At 35.2% G+C, this 18,305-nt stretch overlaps 1 protein-coding gene across 1 annotated transcript in view; it reads left to right on the top strand.

The window, feature by feature from the left end:
* Positions 1–18,305, top strand: part of Mrgn1 (Mahogunin ring finger 1) — a 122,493-nt gene that overhangs the window by 14,680 nt on the left and 89,508 nt on the right. Inside the window, exons 4-5 of the mRNA XM_090413751.1 lie at positions 964–1,110; positions 16,885–17,002. Of these exons, the coding sequence (XP_090269877.1) occupies positions 964–1,110; positions 16,885–17,002 (265 nt within the window). The remainder of the gene's footprint in view (positions 1–963; positions 1,111–16,884; positions 17,003–18,305) is intronic.

Here is an 18,305-nt window from a genome sequence, read left to right as displayed (position 1 = left end):
ATCATCTTCTTGGTGTTTCTTGCCAAATGTCTCAACTCCATAACACGCCATTCAGTTGTTTAATTGCATTAATGGCTTGGTTGATATGATGTTCAACATCTTTCCCATATGTTCCTGACTTATGAATAATAAATCTTAGGTATCTGAAATCATCTATTGCCTTGACTTTACCAACTAGAAAATCCAAATCCCTGCCTTCTCCACCAACTACCAACTATTTTGTCTTCTCAAAATTTACTTTTAGACCTCCCATACTGTAAACATCAACCAGTTTCCTTATTATAAAGTCAGTGTCATCCTGATCTTGCACAGTTATCACTTGATCATTAGCAAACAATCATGAATGAACCATACTGTTTCCAATCTCAATTCCCATAGCTCTACATGAAACATTCTGATGTGACAGCACTACATCAACGTAAATCTTAAATAGGGTTGGTGACATTCTACATCCTTGTCTCAGACCTTTAGATGTTACAAACTCAGCTGATACCAGTCCCCCACACTTAACAGCTGCTCTGCACCTTCTATATATTCTCTTAATCAAACTGATGATTGACTCACTGACATTTATCTTTCTCATTGAACCACAGAGTGTCCATGTGAACTGAATCATATGCCTTTTCAACGTCTACAAAAATCAAGTGCGTTTCCTGCCCTTTGACAATCCTTTTTCCTGTAATCTGTCTTGATGAAAATATTATCATTATCAAGACTAGATCAATACTAGGTTTTCCAGCAGTAAAGCCAGTCTGTTCATCTGACACACAAAAGGCAATGATTTTCTCTAACCTTGCAGTTATAATTTTACTTAACAACCTACTCATGCATGCCATTACACTAATGTCTTCTCAGAACTATAGATTAATATGATCCCATTGTGATATGATTTTCCTTATATATTCATTCATAACATGCAGTTCTTAACTTTTAAATAATGCTTGTTTTGTGTTATTCCTTTAGAGCTTCAGAAGAGCATGAAAGACCATCAGGAGATGAAACAGTTTCCAATACAACATATAATATTGAGTTTACTTTTGACTCTGATGTTCGTTGTGCAATTACCATCTATTACTTTTGCACTGAAGAAATTACTTCTAATGGAATTATGTGAGTACTGTTTAGGGTCTTTTTTTTGTTATTGAATATAGCATTATTACAGCCAAAAAAATAAAAATAAATAAATATTTTCAAGAACTGTTGATCTGATGATAAAATTATTATTTGTAATTATTAAACATTAAAATTGTGTTACATGTGATGCTACTTGCATGTTTATTTCATAAATAATTTTTGCTCTTTCCCACTATTTTACATATCCCATCCTCCTGGATACTCCTTGTCATTTGGACACCTATCTCTCCAAAAATACTCTGGAGGGACCAGCATCATTGCAGCAACTACTGTTTGGAGACTGCATTCTGCAAAAGAACAAATGATTTGAAAGGCGATCAGTATAGTTGAGGGAATTTTTGCTGAATGAGGTGAAAAGGAAGAGCAAAAGATTGCGAGCATGTTGCCAGTGTGTAAGTAGTGAGTTACAGAGAGCTGTAACTGCTAATGATTCAGTGCGAGCATTTTGCAAGGAGAAACAAGGTGCAGAGGTTGATGTACAGAGCATTTTTGATGGGAGAGGATTTGCATTTTCAGAATGAATTATAGTTGAATGGATTTGGTGTTAGATTCTTGGAGAAGTTGTTCACTGAAAGAGTGAATAAGGGGAAACTTGATATGAGAGGCTGTATGAAAGCTTGGACACATGCACCAAAATGAGAGATCAAGATTACTATGACAGAGAGAGAGAGAATGAAAAGGATGACCCTCAAGAATGTGAGACTAGTTTGTCTGACAAGAAGAGCAATGACTTCAGCAATAGGATAAGAAATTTGGATGATGAATCAAGTCAAGCACTTATTTGAACCAGGCAAATTTATGCATCAGCATGATGTGTTTATCATATGTTCACTAATGCCAGAAGCATCAGGAATAAATGTAATTTTAGGGGATCAAAAATTATTGGCATTAGTGACACTTGGCTAACACAGGAGGATATCCTTAGAGGAATGGAATGTGATGGGTAGTACAGTGTATTTCAAGAAGACATAAAGGATTAGGGTGGGGGGAGAGGAAAGTTATTGGTAATGATTGCAGAGGAATTAAAATCAACTACTGTAAATGACCCATTTTTTTATGTGACTCACAAAACAGGTTGTAACATATAGTACATTATATGTACTCTATGTACATTACAGGACAAAGTACATAATTGCATGCTTCTGTCATTATGGAGAATTTCAGCATTGGGGAGATAGATTGGAAAGAGGAGAAAGTATGTAAGACCTAAGAAAGAGAATTTATAGTTAACACTAAGGGATAACTATCTTAAGCAGCATGAGGTGAAATGATTCATTGTGCAAGAATACTGAATCTAGTATTAGTATCTGAGAATCTGTAAATAAATGAGGCAGCTATTTTGCCTACAGCTAGAGAGTGTAATCATGCAGATTTAATTTGAAAGGTGGAAACAAGTGAAAACATTGAATAAGAAGTTATTCAAGGGATATACATGGAACTCTAAGGCAAGTGATTATGACAGAATCAGAAGGGGCTGCTCGTGCTTTGGCATGAAAACAGGCTTGGTAGAGGACCCCCCCCCCTTTCCATAATGCATAGCATTATACATGTCCATAAGGATATGTGCTTTGTATTATGGGATACTAAGGCAAGTGATGTGAAGTCATTAGCTTCTATATACAAGTTGCCCTTTCCTGAAAATACTTCAGGTGCAAACTTTGTTTGCTTACACTTGAATAAAGGATTAAACCAAGAATATAATTTCTTAGCATCTTTAATTTATAGTATAACCAAGTGGAAAAACTTCCAACATGGTAGGAAACTGTCAGGAGCTTTAGAAATAGTTATTTCTATTTGCTACAACCTAAGTCCAAAGGAGATTAAAATTGTTCCACTTCACAAAGGTGCTGATGATAAGGCTAAGACTACAAATTATAGGCTAATCTGTATATCTGGAATTGTGGTTAAGGCATTGGAGAGATTAGTGAGAGTTAGAACACAGAAGTGTGTTACAGGATACAGAACAGATATTCTCTGCGATTGTCTGCATGAGTTTGTCATGTTTTACCAACTTATTTATGTACTATAAAAAGGTGACAGAGGAGGATGGAAATGATTAGGTACAACATCCTGTTGACTTATGCCGATGACATTGTTATCCTTTAAGACTCTCGTCAGGATGTTACACAAACCACATCTAATTTAATCAAGGCAAGTAAGTGTATGAGTCATGTTGTAAACCAGGAAAAGACTAAATATATGTGCATTTCAAGGACTCAAGACTATTCCAACTTGGTTGTTGATAATAGCATCTTTGGTCGAGTGGATAATTTTAATTGTCTAGGAGTCAACATTAACAACCACGATGATATGCTTCAAGAGATAAAGGAGAGAATTGTGAAGGCCAGTTGTGACTATTTTATGATTTTACAACTGACGTCTAGAATATTATCAAGACAATCCAAAGAAAAACTCTATTTAAGCTATTTGTGACCAGTATTAATATATGGTTGTGAAACTTTTCTACCTATTAATCAAACTTTGCAACCCACACACCTTCAACCTATTATCATAAGGAGCAGTCCACAAACCTTTCACCAGCTTGGTCACTCATCTCTGAATCCTCTCTACCACCTCAAATCTGTGCAAAGTGGTCAAAAATCATAGCCTTATAAAGAGGGATAATACTGTCTTTAGTTGTTAGCATGTTTTTCAACATCCAAGTAATCCTTTGAGCTATTTTACCAACTTTTGCGATCTCTCTGAACTTCAACTCTCTGTCTCCCATCGTTCCCAAGTTCCTAGTCTCATTAATTTCCTGCAATCTAGTATCATCAGTGTGATACACATATAACCTTTTCAACTCGAGTGCATAACCTTACATTTTGCAACATTAAATTGACAATCATTATTCTTTGCCCATAATGCCAATTTGTTTAAATCATGCTGCAAGATTATCACCTTTATCAACTCTTGCCCATCCCAGTTTTGCATCATCAGCAAACAATTGAATGTCTCCACTTAAATCTTTTTGTATATCATTGATATGCAAATTAAAGCGTACAGAACCCCAAAGTACTCCCCTTTTCACCCTCATTCTTCTTTATTCCACTCCACTATATACTACACTCTGGTGTCTGTCAGCACTCCCCCCCCCCCATCCATGCTACAAGCTTCATATCATTTCCATTTGCTCCAACTTTTGTAATAGTTTTCCATGTGTATTTTGTCAAATGTCTTTGCAAAGTCCAGCAGTATCATGATGTAGCCATTTACTTTATGCAATTTCACTGTCATATTTATTATAAAATGTGAATAAATTAGGAAGACAGGACCTATCCTTGACAAGGCTCTGCTGCCCACTATAAATTATTGTATTCTTATCCACACATTGTTGGATTTTATTTTTAACCTACTTTTCCAATATTTAAACAACCATTCTTGATATATTAATTGGTCTGTAGTTTGCTACTTCTGTCTTGGAGCCACCTTTATGTAATGGAACTATCTTATCCATTTTTCACTCCTTTGGAACCATTCAGAGCTGATGCTTAGATTGAACAACTTTATCAGAGGCAATGCCAAGTCTCTTGCACATTCACATAGTACATAGGCTGACATGCCATCCAGTCCCACTGTGGTATTCACGTTGATATTTTTCCATATACTGAACACACCTGTTCATCTACCTCAATTCTGACATGCATCCTCTGTCTATCAACTGCAAAATCTCCACTTGGATGATACACCCTTGCAAAATGATCACTCAGCAATTTCTTTGCTTCTGTCACCTTCCTACCATCAGCATTGATTAAGGTCATCCTACAATAGCAATTGTCCCTCTTACTTGCTACATAATGAAAAAACTCTTTTGGATATACTTTGGCCTACTTAGCTAATTTTCTTTCATAATCTGATTTGGCCTTTCTTACCATACTAGCCATCCTTCTTGTTTTCACTTTGTACTGCTTATGAGTATACTGATCACCTTTATCTTTATATTTCCTCCACAATGTTTTTTTTTTTTTCCCCAGCTCTTGCTTTATATTCCTACTCATCTACTTAAACCCAATTGGTTTATGCTCCTGACTACGGGTGTGCATTCTGATATACTGTTTCTCTCAAACAGTCCCTGACCAATTCTCACACATGACTGATCTTTTCCTCGCAGCTTCTCAAGGCATTGCTCCATGATGCTTCCTAAGTCTGTCATAATTACCAGCTTTATAGTTCAACATACACCCTTTCTTGACAGAGAATTCTACATTTTTAAGAACTTCCCAGAACAAGATTGCATGATCACTCTCTCCGATTGAAGGCAGAGTGTCCACCTTGGTTATGGATATATCTTCTGATGCTGCTACCAGATCCGGCACTCTCAAACTCCTGGTCCCCTCTATAACATGTTATTCCCTTAGCAAGTGTATAAATCCACTTCCATCTTGCCATGCCCCCTTTCCTCTCTCTCCAATCTATGTCATAGTTGAAGTCTGCAATAATAATTGTTTGGCACACTCATTCTGCTAATCTGCTGATAAATGGCATCTACATCTTCTTGTGGACCACCTGTGATCTATAGTAGCAGCCAGCAGTATATTTTGTCTTATTCACTTCTATCTCACACCAGACAGTCTTAAATGAAACATCTCCCCAGAACTAAAATTCTCTTTAATTTATAATTTTGTTGGTTATAGTTCTTCAGCTATCATCCTCAATACCCGATCTCCTGTTCTAATCCCTCTATCTTCCATGAAAATATAATATCCTTTACACTCTAGCCTTTTAACTATATCATTTTCTGTCAACCAGGTCTCACTGATGCCTATAATTTTTGCCCAAGTTGAGTTGACCAATGTCAAAAACCTCCCTCACTTATTTCTGATATTTCTGGCATCATTCATGTACATGCATTTCAACATCCCCTTGGACCTACAATTACCCTTGTGTAATGTCATTATCAATCCACTCAAATCTGAAACCTGTGTAACTGCATTCAGTATTGCATAATCATTTCTGTACACATACTCATTTACCCCAAGGGTGGTCAGACACATGCTTGATTACGTTCCCTCTAATATCTTTACATTCCCAAACGAATGCTAAAGTTGCACTCATTTGGTCAACTGTTAATGCTTGGTCTGACCGCTTGTGGAAAAAAAAGAAAAAAAACTACAGCAATGCTACTGTTCTGTTATCTGTTAGGCTGGGGATTACTTGCAGATAAATTAGAACAAATAGTATTGTTGGTGGCCAATATATGCAGTAAGAGCTGATATTATTGCTTAGTGTCCTGAAGTTTCTAGAGTGAGGGTTTGCTAGAGAACGTGAAGCAGAAGTTATGTGCTGAATGTATGCCATCCATATTTTTCAGATTTTCAGGCCACCATTATTTGTTTGTTAGGTTTAGATTATAGGATGGTTGATCAAAATTTCATAGGCTTCTTTAAATTTGCATTTATGCCAGGTTTTTGTATTATGTAAGTAACAGGTACCTTCCAATCAGTTTGAATTATCGAGCTTCAGAGAGATGATAGAAATGACCAGAGATAGAACCAGATGGCAAAGATTTGCACATAGGAGACACAACCCATTATCTGACAGATAAGAAAGTAGTAGTACTAACAGGTACCTTTCCAATCAATTAAAGTAAAGAACAAGTAAAGCAATTTACATATCTTGGCAGTTTCATTACTGACAACCTCAACAACACAGAAACAGTAAAATACAGGCTTAACAAAGGATTGTCTAATATGAATAAATTAAACATATGGAAAAATAACAGCCTTTCAAAAAAGCCTCAAGGCTAAAACTCTATGAAACCATTATTATATCTACAGCAACATATGGAGCTGAGACTTGGACACTCAATCAGAAAGAAATACAGAAAATCAGAGCCTTCAAAATGAAATGCTTAAGAAAAATAAATAAAATGAGCAAGTCAAATATGAATTAAACTATAGTGAAGATATCATATCTATAATTCTTAAACAGCAATTAAGATGGTTTGAATACTTCCAGAGAATGTCCTTTCAAAGATTACCAAATATAGTCTTGAACAGCGGAATCATTGGAGGAAGACAATCAAGAGGTAGATCAAAAAAAGAACTTAGCTACAGTCTTTGAAGGAAAGGTCACAATTATCGAGCTTCAGAGAGATGACAGAAATAATCAGAGATAAAACTAGATAGCAAAGATTTGCACATAGGGGACTCAACCCGTCATCTGACGAATAAGAAAGAAGAAGTAACAAGTACCTTGCCAATCAATTTTGGTGTAGGGTTAGGGTTACAGATTGGAATTTTGCATCCAGTTTCACCAATATGTGTTAAGTTTCAGGAGCATTGGATTTGGCATACTTCAGGGTGGGCTGGGGGGGGGGAATCCTTGCAGTAGTTGAATATGTTTTTTAATTTTGTAGGTGATTTAAAAGTGGCATTAAGATTGTAATGGTGTAGCATTCTCTTTATTTTATCTGATGACCCTTTAATGTATGGAATAGGTGTAGTTTTGTGAAGAATTTTATTGATGGCATATTTGCTATAGCTAATATTTATAAACATATTGCTAAGAAACTTGTTAGAAACTTTTAACATTTTGAATAATACTGAAGCAACATGTAGCAATCTTACCAGAACAGAACAAATAGCTGTTAAGTCATTAAAAGCTCATCAGGATATCATTATAACACAAAGATAATGTTATGGTTATATTAAACAAATTGACTTACCTTCATCAAATGAATCAATTAATCTCTAGCAGTAACACATCAACTTGTGAACTATAATCCATGTAACACTACCACATGCTTTTCATTAAGCACATAACATTCTCCCTAATCTGCTAAGGCTCCATACATTATACTGTCTTTCAGTATTAATTTAACAGTTCCTCCTTGGTCTTTATAGAGTAGTATAAAAACTTTTTCCAAGATCACAAAAGTAGTTTATTCCTCCTTTCCAGGCCTCGTTCTTCCTTGCTTGCCTACTCTTGCAAGTGTTCTCCTGTATCTCACCAGCATTAGCTGATCATTTTATGGAGCATCTAGAAAATTAACTCTTTCACACTATTTTCACTTGCAAGAGTAGGATTTTGCTGATGCGAGTTGCGATTTTGTTGATGATATAGCACCTCCGTAGCTCGATTGGAGGAATGACAGTATATTGCGCCCTTCGATTGGAAAACGCCTTAATTCAATTCTTGTAGTGATGGGAGGAACCTTTATATGGGTTTTTTCAATTGAAGGTGAGTTAGCTGATCTCATACGAAGGTAGCAGGGTTTTTCATCCCGCATACAGACAAATTGGCCTTCAGAACAATTTACAGACAAAAAAAATACTAGTGGTAGTTGTCAGTAGATGGTATTGGTGCAGATGATGGAGATGAGTGGAAGTGTTGGACTCCTTGGAGGTGTCACGAAATAATAATAATAATATCTTTGCAGTTTTGTCCCACTCAGAGTCAGAATTATTTCAGTTTCTGGGAAAAATCAACTCTTTGTACTCCCCTATTAAGTATACAATTGAACATGAATCCAACAGTTGTCTGCTCTTTTTTGATACTTTCATAATTTGAAATCCTACAGGTCATGTTTTATTTTCAGTTTATCATAACCAACCTTTTATTGGCAGATATATCACTTGTCCTCGCACCGTCATTCATCACAGAGGATAGATATCATTAAATGTGTTTAATGATACCTATGTTGATGGAAAAGACAGATGTTGTACATCTGTTCTTCTGATTCCCTTTTGTTAGATGAATAAAATTAAAAGCAATGTGATGTGTAATGGATACAACAAAACTATCATTCAAATAATTATTGATGATTATCATCTTTCTACCAGACTGCAGTCCAGTGTGAAAAGAATTTCAATACCCTACCTTAAAGGAACCTCCAAACAACTAACACAGATTCTTCACAAATTCAATCTATACACTTCCTTCAAACCAACTTGGAAACTGTGTTCTTTCTTACCATCTACAAAGAATACATTGCTACCTCTCTCCTTAGCAGGTGTCTATCAAGCACCTTGTTCATGTCATCTTTGTTAATTTTGGACAGACTAGATGCTGTGCTTTGATTAGAATCCAAGAACATCAAGACTATTGCATTTTTGGAATCCAACAAGTCTAGCCTTGCTTCTCATGCTAAGACACTAGGCACATAGTTCTTTGGAACCAGACAAACATTCTTAGTTCCAGCAGGTTCAAATTTGATTGCCTTTTCATAGGATTTCACATGTTTCAAGGAAACATGTGAAATGCTATGAAATCGTCTAAACATTAACTATTCTGATTATATACCAACATCCTAGTTTTTGGAAGTGATTACTATTAATTATATATAATTTTTATTTATTTTTTATTTTGTTCCTTTGAACTATAATAGTGGAATCCTTTCAACTCAGCTTTGACTGAGACCTAAGCTAGTAAGCATATACCTCATCACTTATGATTCATGTTTTGAATGTAGTTACTGGTCTTTCTCCCTAATAATGTCCATGTTACACTGGATGAAATATATTGGAGTTTTTAAATAAAATTCAATATTTTTCTTCATGTGTAAGCCTTATAAATATTTGCGAATTAGTGACTTCAGCAATCTATGTATATTGTAACTTAACTTGTGTCTGTATCCATATGATGACCTTGATATGAAAGCCAAATTGTCACGTGATTATTTTGGTTTATATTAAATTGAAGTTATTACTATAAAACGGTAGTTGTCTCTGTAATTTATTATAATGCTGATCACTGTGCAACTATGAAAGAAAAGATTTCATATATACAATTAGCAAATTTTATATTAGCAAAATATTACCATATTATACACTAAATACACTAGAATTAGCAATAGTTTGAATAAGTTTTTGCTTGGTTACAAAGTAAATTTCACTTAACATGAAATTTTATTATTGTTTTACTCTGTTATGCAAGTGTGAATACAGCATAGCATCATACCTATCTGAAAGAGATAGGTATAATGTGTATTAGGCAATTTGATGTGAAGTTAACAGCATCTACATAGAAGTAGCCTATTTCTTGGATAAAGGTCTCTATCCAATAAAGAATAATAAGCAAAGAATATTTATTATTAAAAATTATGGAAACTACGACCATGTTGTAGTTAAACTTCAGTTTAATATAAACCAAACTAATCACCCGACATTTCGACCTTCATATCAAGGTCATTATCTGGAATATACACATATGTACAAAGAAACAAAACTACATCGGCCTGGTTGGCTGAGTAGTTAGCGTGTCCACTCTCCAGCCAAAAGACTGCTAGTTCAAATCCCACCGTAGGCATGAATGTTTGTGATTGTCTGTGAAAATATTAGTGGTGGTGGGCATGTGGTGTAGATGATGGTAGTTGTGGTTCGCTGTAGTTGGTGGATTGAGTGGTGGAGTGGGTACTTTCCCTCGATGAGTCTTTGGACTCCTTGGAAGTGTCATGTAATAATAATAATAATAATTATTATGTTCCACATAGTATGCTAAAGTCACAGTAATTTGGTCAACTGTTAATACTACTGGCATGACCTCTTGTGGGAAAAAAATCTTATTTAGACTTCTGTTATCTGTTTGGTTACAAATTATTAAGAGATATATTAAGCTAGAGAGCAGTGTGCTTTTACATAATTACTCACAGATAAATTAGAACAAAAACAGTATAGACGGTGGCCAATAAGGGCTGAAATTATTGCTTAGAGTCCTAAAGTAAGGGTTTGCTAGAGAACTTGAAAGAACTTATGTGGACTGAATGTGTGCCATTCAAATACTTGGATTTTTATGCCACCATTAATGTTTAGATTAGGATGGTTGATCAGAATTTCAGAAGCTTCCTTGAATTTGCATTCATACCTGGTTTTCGTATAACAAGGAACAGGTACCTTTCCAATTAGATTAGCATAGGATGTTGAAAGCATAATCTGAGAGGCGTGCTTTACCAAAATTGCTAAATTTAATGTGTTATTTGTGTTCTTTTTTTATGGATTTGGAATTGTATGTCCAGTTTCATGAACATAAGGTAAGCTACAGGTGAAATGGATTCAGTATATCCCAGGATGCATGGAGGGGATCCTTGGAGGAGTTGAATGTTTTTTAATTTTATAGGTGGTTTAAAAGATGCATTAAGATTGTAAAATAAGAATATAATTTCTTGTTACCTTTGATTCACTTTATAATCAAATCTATAAAGACTTGCCATAAAGCAATGGCTCTGATACATGAACTAAATCAATGTTTCATGTACCAGATCCATATCTACATATGATAGCTAGATGGACAGTTCTTTATGTAGCATTAGTCTCACAGGTCACATTAGATAGATTGCAAGAGTGAAATTGGAGAGCCCACAGCAGTATCATCTGTTTTGCATATATTTTCCCTTGCAAATTGAATAGCCAGAATTCACAGTGAACTAAAATATGGCTAAAATAATAGAGGAAATGAGGCCTGACTGAAGTTTGGTATTTCATTAAGTGGAATGTTAGTGAATAAAAAGCAAATGTCAAAGCCACTATGGTACTGTTGAGCATAAGGTTTTTAAACAAGATTTATTGATAGTGAGTTGAGTTTTTTTTACTTGAGAGGGGGGATAGATATGTTGATATTATATATCACTATATCAAAAGTATTGGGGTCATTGTGCAGAATTTGGTTTATAAATTTTGGACAATTCATATATCTTGGGGGGGGGGGCATCTGGAAATTTGGGGTTTTAGATTATCAGAGACATCGTTAAGCAAAAAAACTTACATTTTCAGAAGCTCATAGAGAGTTTTAATCACAGTGGTTTCCAAAAAAACATTATTATTATTACATGACACCTCCAGGGAGTCCAAAGACTCATCAAGGGAGAGCACCTACTCTACAACTCTGTCTCCCCCACTCAAATCCACCAACTGCAACTACACCAATGCCATCTACTGTCCATCACTAGTATTTCCATAGACAATCGCAAACATCCATGCCCATGGCAGGATTCGAACCTGAGCCTTTTGGCTGGAGAGCGGATATGCTAACCACTTTGCCAACCAGGGCGGCAACAATTATTGAAATTGTTATTGAATTAAAAGTGAGGCAACAGGAGTACTTAAGGGTCAAAGCTGTAAAACTGAGAGGAGACCTCCACATAGCCTTTAAAGGAATGCAGAGAACTGAACAGAGCTTCTAATCTAATGTCTAATCCTCGCCTTCTCGTGATGTACCCTGTTAGGTATCTACTTCAATACTGAACGAATGAGGATGGGATGGCAATTTGGGATTTAGCCAACCAAATTGTATTCTTATTGGTTAAACCAAAATAAAAAAATGATGGTACAACATGACAAAATTTCATGCCTCCTGGGGCGTTGCCCGGTTAAACAAGGCCCCTGTTGTTTTCACCAGGGAATCAGGGCGAACAGCGAAAAGTCAGCTACTGGAACAAATCTGAAAACAAACCCCAACTCAACATCACCAGAGTTAAAGATCGGTACTATCAGCATAAGAAGCCTGAATTGGCAAAGAAATGAAGCTAGCTGAGGAATTGGATAAGTGCAAGATTGACATAATAGGGGTGATTGGAACAAAAAAGACAAACTAGTGAAATCTTTCTGAGCAATAAATACAAAATGTTATATTCAGGCAATGACAATCAAGGAAAAGGAGTAGCCATAGTATTCAACACCTAAATATGAGGCTAATCTTCTTGAATGGCAGGCAGAATCAAGTAGAGTAATGTGGGCAAATACGAGAATGGGGAACTGGACAATGAGACTTATTTGTTCCTATGGTCCCACAGAAGGTTCTACTAAGGTAGAAGTGGAGGAATTTTTTGATGCTTTTGAGAAAGCAACTGACCCAATGAAAAAGGAGAAGTTGGTCCTTGTTGGAGATCTAAATAGCAGAGTAGGAAATGATTGTCAGACATACAAAAATATTTTGGAAAAATTTGGAGAAAAGATCAAAGCTAATAATAATAATAATGCCAAATACCTGTTGGATTTCTGCTCAGGACGTGGACTGGTTGTTACTAATACTATGTTCCAACATAAAAATGTGAATAAATTCACATTTTTATGAGTAGAGAATAGGCAACGAATAAGAAAGGACTCATTGACTATGTTATTGTTGATAGTGATGTTTTCTCATTGGTGCAGTACACTAGAGCGTACAGAGGATTTGAAATTGGAAGTGATCACCATTTAGTCTTGAACAGGATAAAATTGAATTTCATATTGAAAAGAAGAACGTGTAAGAAAGTTTTAAAGCGAATAAAAGTTGAGCAACTCTGAGATGTGAACTGCAAATTAAAATACACAAACATTATTCAAGAAAAAATGAAAGTTTGAGAACAGGAACCAAACTTTGGATATTCACTGACAAACCCTGAAGAAAACATTGATTGATTCAGTCAGAGAGGCATGTGGTGAGGTTGTGTGTGAAGATAGAAAAATTAGAACTCCTTGGTGGACACATGAAGTTAAAGAGGCAGTGAAGGAAAAGAAGAAAGCACATTGAAAGTTCCTGGCAAATAAGTCGGATTGTGCTCTTAGAGAATACAGAGACAAATGTAAGAAAGCTAAACAAAAGTCATGAGAAGACTTTGATCAAAACATAGAAAATAAATATCAAGAAGGTGACAAGACATTCTGGAGGTTGTTGAATTAGCTCAGAAATGGAGGAAAGAGTGCTGTAAAAGGAATTAGAGATGATAAAGGTGACCTGAAAACTGGAGAAAAAGATATATTTGATGTATGGAGTAATTACTTTGAAAAATTGCTAAATGAAACAAGCAGTGACAGCACAGTGATTTAAAAAAACTCAACAGGCATGCAATCAGGAATACATATCCATACTTGAATTAAAAAAAGCCATCAAAAGCCTGAAATGTGGGAATGCAGTGGGAGTAGATGATATTCAACTAGAAATGCTCGAGTATGGAGGTATAAAGTCTTACAGTGGCTGCACAGCATAGTTCAGAAGGTCTGAACAGACTGCCTAATACCAGATGATTGGAGTAGAGCTCTCATAGTACCCCATATAGGGAAATAAAACTGAATGTGAGAATTACAGAGGTATTTCTCTACTGAGTGTTCCGGGTAAGACTTATGCAAGTATACTTGAGAAAAGGTTGAGAAGGATTGTGGAAAGGAAGCTTGGTGAAGAACAAGCTGGATTCAGACCAAAAAAAGGCTGTCAGGATTAGATTTTCACTTTACAACAAATAGTTGAGAAATCATGGGAATATAACAAATATCTGTATTTAAATTTTGTAGATCTGGAAAAGGCATATGACAAGATGCCAAGAGAAAAGCTATTAAAAATGCTACAGTTATATGGTGTCACTGGGGCATTATATCAAGCAATACTCAGTCTTTATTTGAGTTGTAAGTCAGTAAGTTAGAATTGAAGGAAGTATAGGAAAATGGTTTGATGTTAAATCTGGTATCAGACAAGGATGTACATTATCACCTCTATTATTCATTATCTATATTGATCACATTATGAAGAAAAGTGGTACTACACCTGATATCAAAATTGAAAATGTTAATCTCAGCTCTTTACTTTATGGAGATGATGTTATACTTCTAAACAAATTCAGTACAAGTCTGCAAGATTCCTTGACTAAATTGAATAATTGTTGTAATAGGTATGGTGTTGAAGGTCAGCAAGAAAAAGACAACGAAAATAGGCAGAATCATTGAAAATGTCAACTGCATTGTGAATGGAGAACCTATAGAACAAGTAAAATCTTTCTGCTTCTTAGGCATGATTTTTAGTGAAGATGTTAAATTCGTCATCACCTGTGCAATATAGTATAGGCTTTTTATGTCCTGTTCCTGCTCTGCAGATGAAGTTGATCTTTCGATCTTAATTTTGGACATCCACGGTCATAAATGATAAATTAGTAAGAAAATGGTAAGATGATAAATTAAACATGGAGATAGGCAACAGAATCAACAAAGCTGGTATGGTAGGAAGTCAACTGAATAAGAGAAATTATTCAAAACACTAAATTAGCTGTATATAAGACTATATAAGATTATGGATCTGGAAGCTGCATTAGAAATAAAATACTTGACCAAGCACTAGAGACTGCAGATATGAGAGTCCTGAGAAAGATTAGAGGCATGAGCAGATGGCATCAATGGCAATATTATATTAAAAACGAGGATATTAGGAAAGAAATTGACATTGTTAGCATCCAGGAATGTGTTAGCAGAGCTAATCTCAGGTGGTATGGTCACTTAAACAGAACGGAAGAGGAAAGATTAGCAAAAAAAAGTGTTCTCTGCCAGGTTGGCAAGAAAAATACCCAGAGGAAGACCAAGATATAGGTGGGATAATACAGTAAAAAGTGCCTTAGAAGACAGAAATATAAGATCTGATAATGTTGGAGTCTTGACAGGTAACAGATTGGAGGAAAATGTAGATTGGAAGTTAGTGGTGATGTAATTTTTTCATGTAGTACTATCATATCCTGTACACCTCTTGAGGGTACATGTCAGGAATTTGATGATGATGATGATGATGAAATAAGGCAACAATGAAAATTAAAAATTTTTTTTTTACATATTTTTACATATTTGGTCTCCTGGGTTCCAAGGGGATAAAGAAGCTGTGGATAGGGTGCAAAAAAGAGTTGATTATGTCTGGATTATGGAATTTAGATTATGAGGATAGATTGCGAGTATGTGGATTGCAGACTCTGGTTAACAGGAGATATGATAGATATCTATAAACTTTTGAATGGGTGTTATAGGATTTCAGTTGATGAAATTTTTCTTTATATGGAAGGTGGGAAGAGAACACGGGGGCATTCATGGAAGTTAAATTTATTTGCAGCCAAGAAAGGGGTAAGAGCTAGATTTTGTTCCCAGAGCAGTGAATGAGTGGAATAATTTATCACGGCTGATCTGATAGATGCAAACAAATTGTTTAATATAAATATTCTTACACATATTCAGTGTATAGCTTGGAGGTCATGAGTAGCTGTGCATGCATATATTATGAGTGATATTCCACACTGTTTATGCGGTCAGTTTTGGTTCGACACGTGTTATGTAAAGGTGTGTGATATTTCATAGTAAATTGTATCTGAGAGATACTGCAAACTCCGATGTCAGTATAATATTGGTTTAGTTGTTGTTTTTTTTTCGTTTTTTTGTTCAATAATTTCTAGATTGCAACTGAAAATAAATAAACCATCATGTATTATATTTTCAGCGTTTTTTTTTTAAAGTTTTGTTGCATTTTAGCACATACTAGTAAATGAATGTATCTCTGAGATACATGTGATCTACGCTGCAATTTTTTTGACCACAACCTCCACAGGGTTAATGGAAGATATGATAGCTGGTTTGGGTGATTTATAGCCTCCCTTGATGAGTCCTCGACTCCCTGGAGGTCTCAGATAATAACAATATTTGATTTATATTAGGATACTTGTTTGAAATGGAAGTTAATTTTATATTAATAAAAATTCATTTCTGTTATGTAATTGAAAAGTTTAAAAAAAATCACATTTTTACTTAATTTAATTATTAAATTCTTGTAAGGTTTCTTATGAAAGTTCAGTTTGTGAATTTATTATTCTGGTTTGTTGTTCATAGTAAAAACCTAAACCTTCAAAGGAAAGAACGCCAAGGAAGAGACTATGAAGCTTATTGTTGGAATTATGTTATGTATACAACCAACTGGTTTACCATTGTTTATTAACTTTAAATTCAAACTAATAATGAAATCATTACTTTGATGTTTAATTATGTTAAAGTATGTACTGTAGATAATTATAGCTCTCTTTTCTCTGTTAACATTCAGCTATACACCAAGGGATCCTGCAATGAATTCTGAAACTTATCACTATAAAAGAGGAGCCAATCAGCAGTTTTCTCAGGTGTCACATGTTTTTGATCCAAGTGGATATACTGAAGATATGGTAGGTAATATAATATATTTCCAATATCATTTTCCTTTGTATATTAAGTACAGTGATTTGTTATGGCCAAGTATAGTTGACTTGCACTATAGGGACCTTTGGAAAACAGTTTGTTATGGTAAATAGTTTGCTATAGTGAATTTTCTTTATAATACCATTGTGCCTATGGGTGACTGGTCAGACATATTGCTCTTAGCTAGCAACCAAGATGGTAAGTGGTCTGTGGAATGTTCCCTATGAGGATAAATCGTGGATGTGTGGATTGCAGAAGTTGGTTGATAGGAGTAAAAAGAGGGGATATGATAGAAACATTTAAGTTATTTAAAGGGTTTTATAGGATTAATGCATGGGAAATATGTATCAGCACTTGGCTAGAGGGGCCACAACAAGAAGTTATCCCTGGAAGTTGAATAAAGGTGTGGTTAGTAATGGTGTGAGGGCTAGATTCTTTGCTTTGAGAGTTGGGAATGAGTGCAATGGGTTTCGGGAATCAGTTATGAGAGCTTTGTCTGTTCAAGGAGAGGTACGATCGATTGTGTAGATGGTTTGGGGTCTTCTGCTGTGAGTCTTTGGACTTTATGGAGGTGCCTTTCCAATAATAATAATACTGCAAGTGTTAATCTTGAGTATTTTCAATTTGCTGGCTGGTTGGGTGAGTGGTTTGGCATTAATTTTGAATAACTAAATCATGCACTTTGCAAATGCTTGATTACCACAAATGTCTCTTACCACAAGCTCTGCCACTAATAGAACATTCTTGTGCAAGCACCTTGCTTATCCTGTCTTATAACATTTCCTTCCTTAGCTTGATAAATTCTTTTCTTATTCATTGATGAGGCATTTGTGTGTTCAGGCTTTATTGGTCCTTCTATCTTGCAGTTGGTCTTTCCCTCCCCACATCAACTTCTGTGTTTATAGGATAGAAAGATCATTGCTGCTGCTGTATTTTACTTGCTTTTTAGCTGGCTACATATCTCAATCATGTAATAGAGCAGATGTGGCATTTACTTTATAAAATTTAAGCTAGGTCTCTCTTTTTAATTCAACATTCTTTTAATTGTTCTGCAAATTTTCTGAAATTTATTTTTTCTTTGAGATCTTTGCCATATGTAAAAAATGTTATTGTGCAACCAAAATACAGTGTATTAGTTATATTATTTAATCTTCTCTATGAGTATTTTCAATTGATATGGTATTTTGCCTTTAAATGCCATATTTTGTTTTCTTTCGCATGATCTTGTCATCATCATCAACTTCCTGATGTGTACTGCAAGATGTACATAGGACACTGTGATTAAGTTCA

Source organism: Typopeltis vanoorti, chromosome 24, assembly GCF_054136105.1.
Source record: "Typopeltis vanoorti isolate ZY-2024b chromosome 24, IOZ_Tvanoo_1.0, whole genome shotgun sequence".
Taxonomy (NCBI): domain Eukaryota; kingdom Metazoa; phylum Arthropoda; class Arachnida; order Uropygi; family Thelyphonidae; genus Typopeltis; species Typopeltis vanoorti.
Note: the sequence above shows the minus strand (reverse complement) of the source record. Positions and strands in the feature narration are given on the sequence as shown.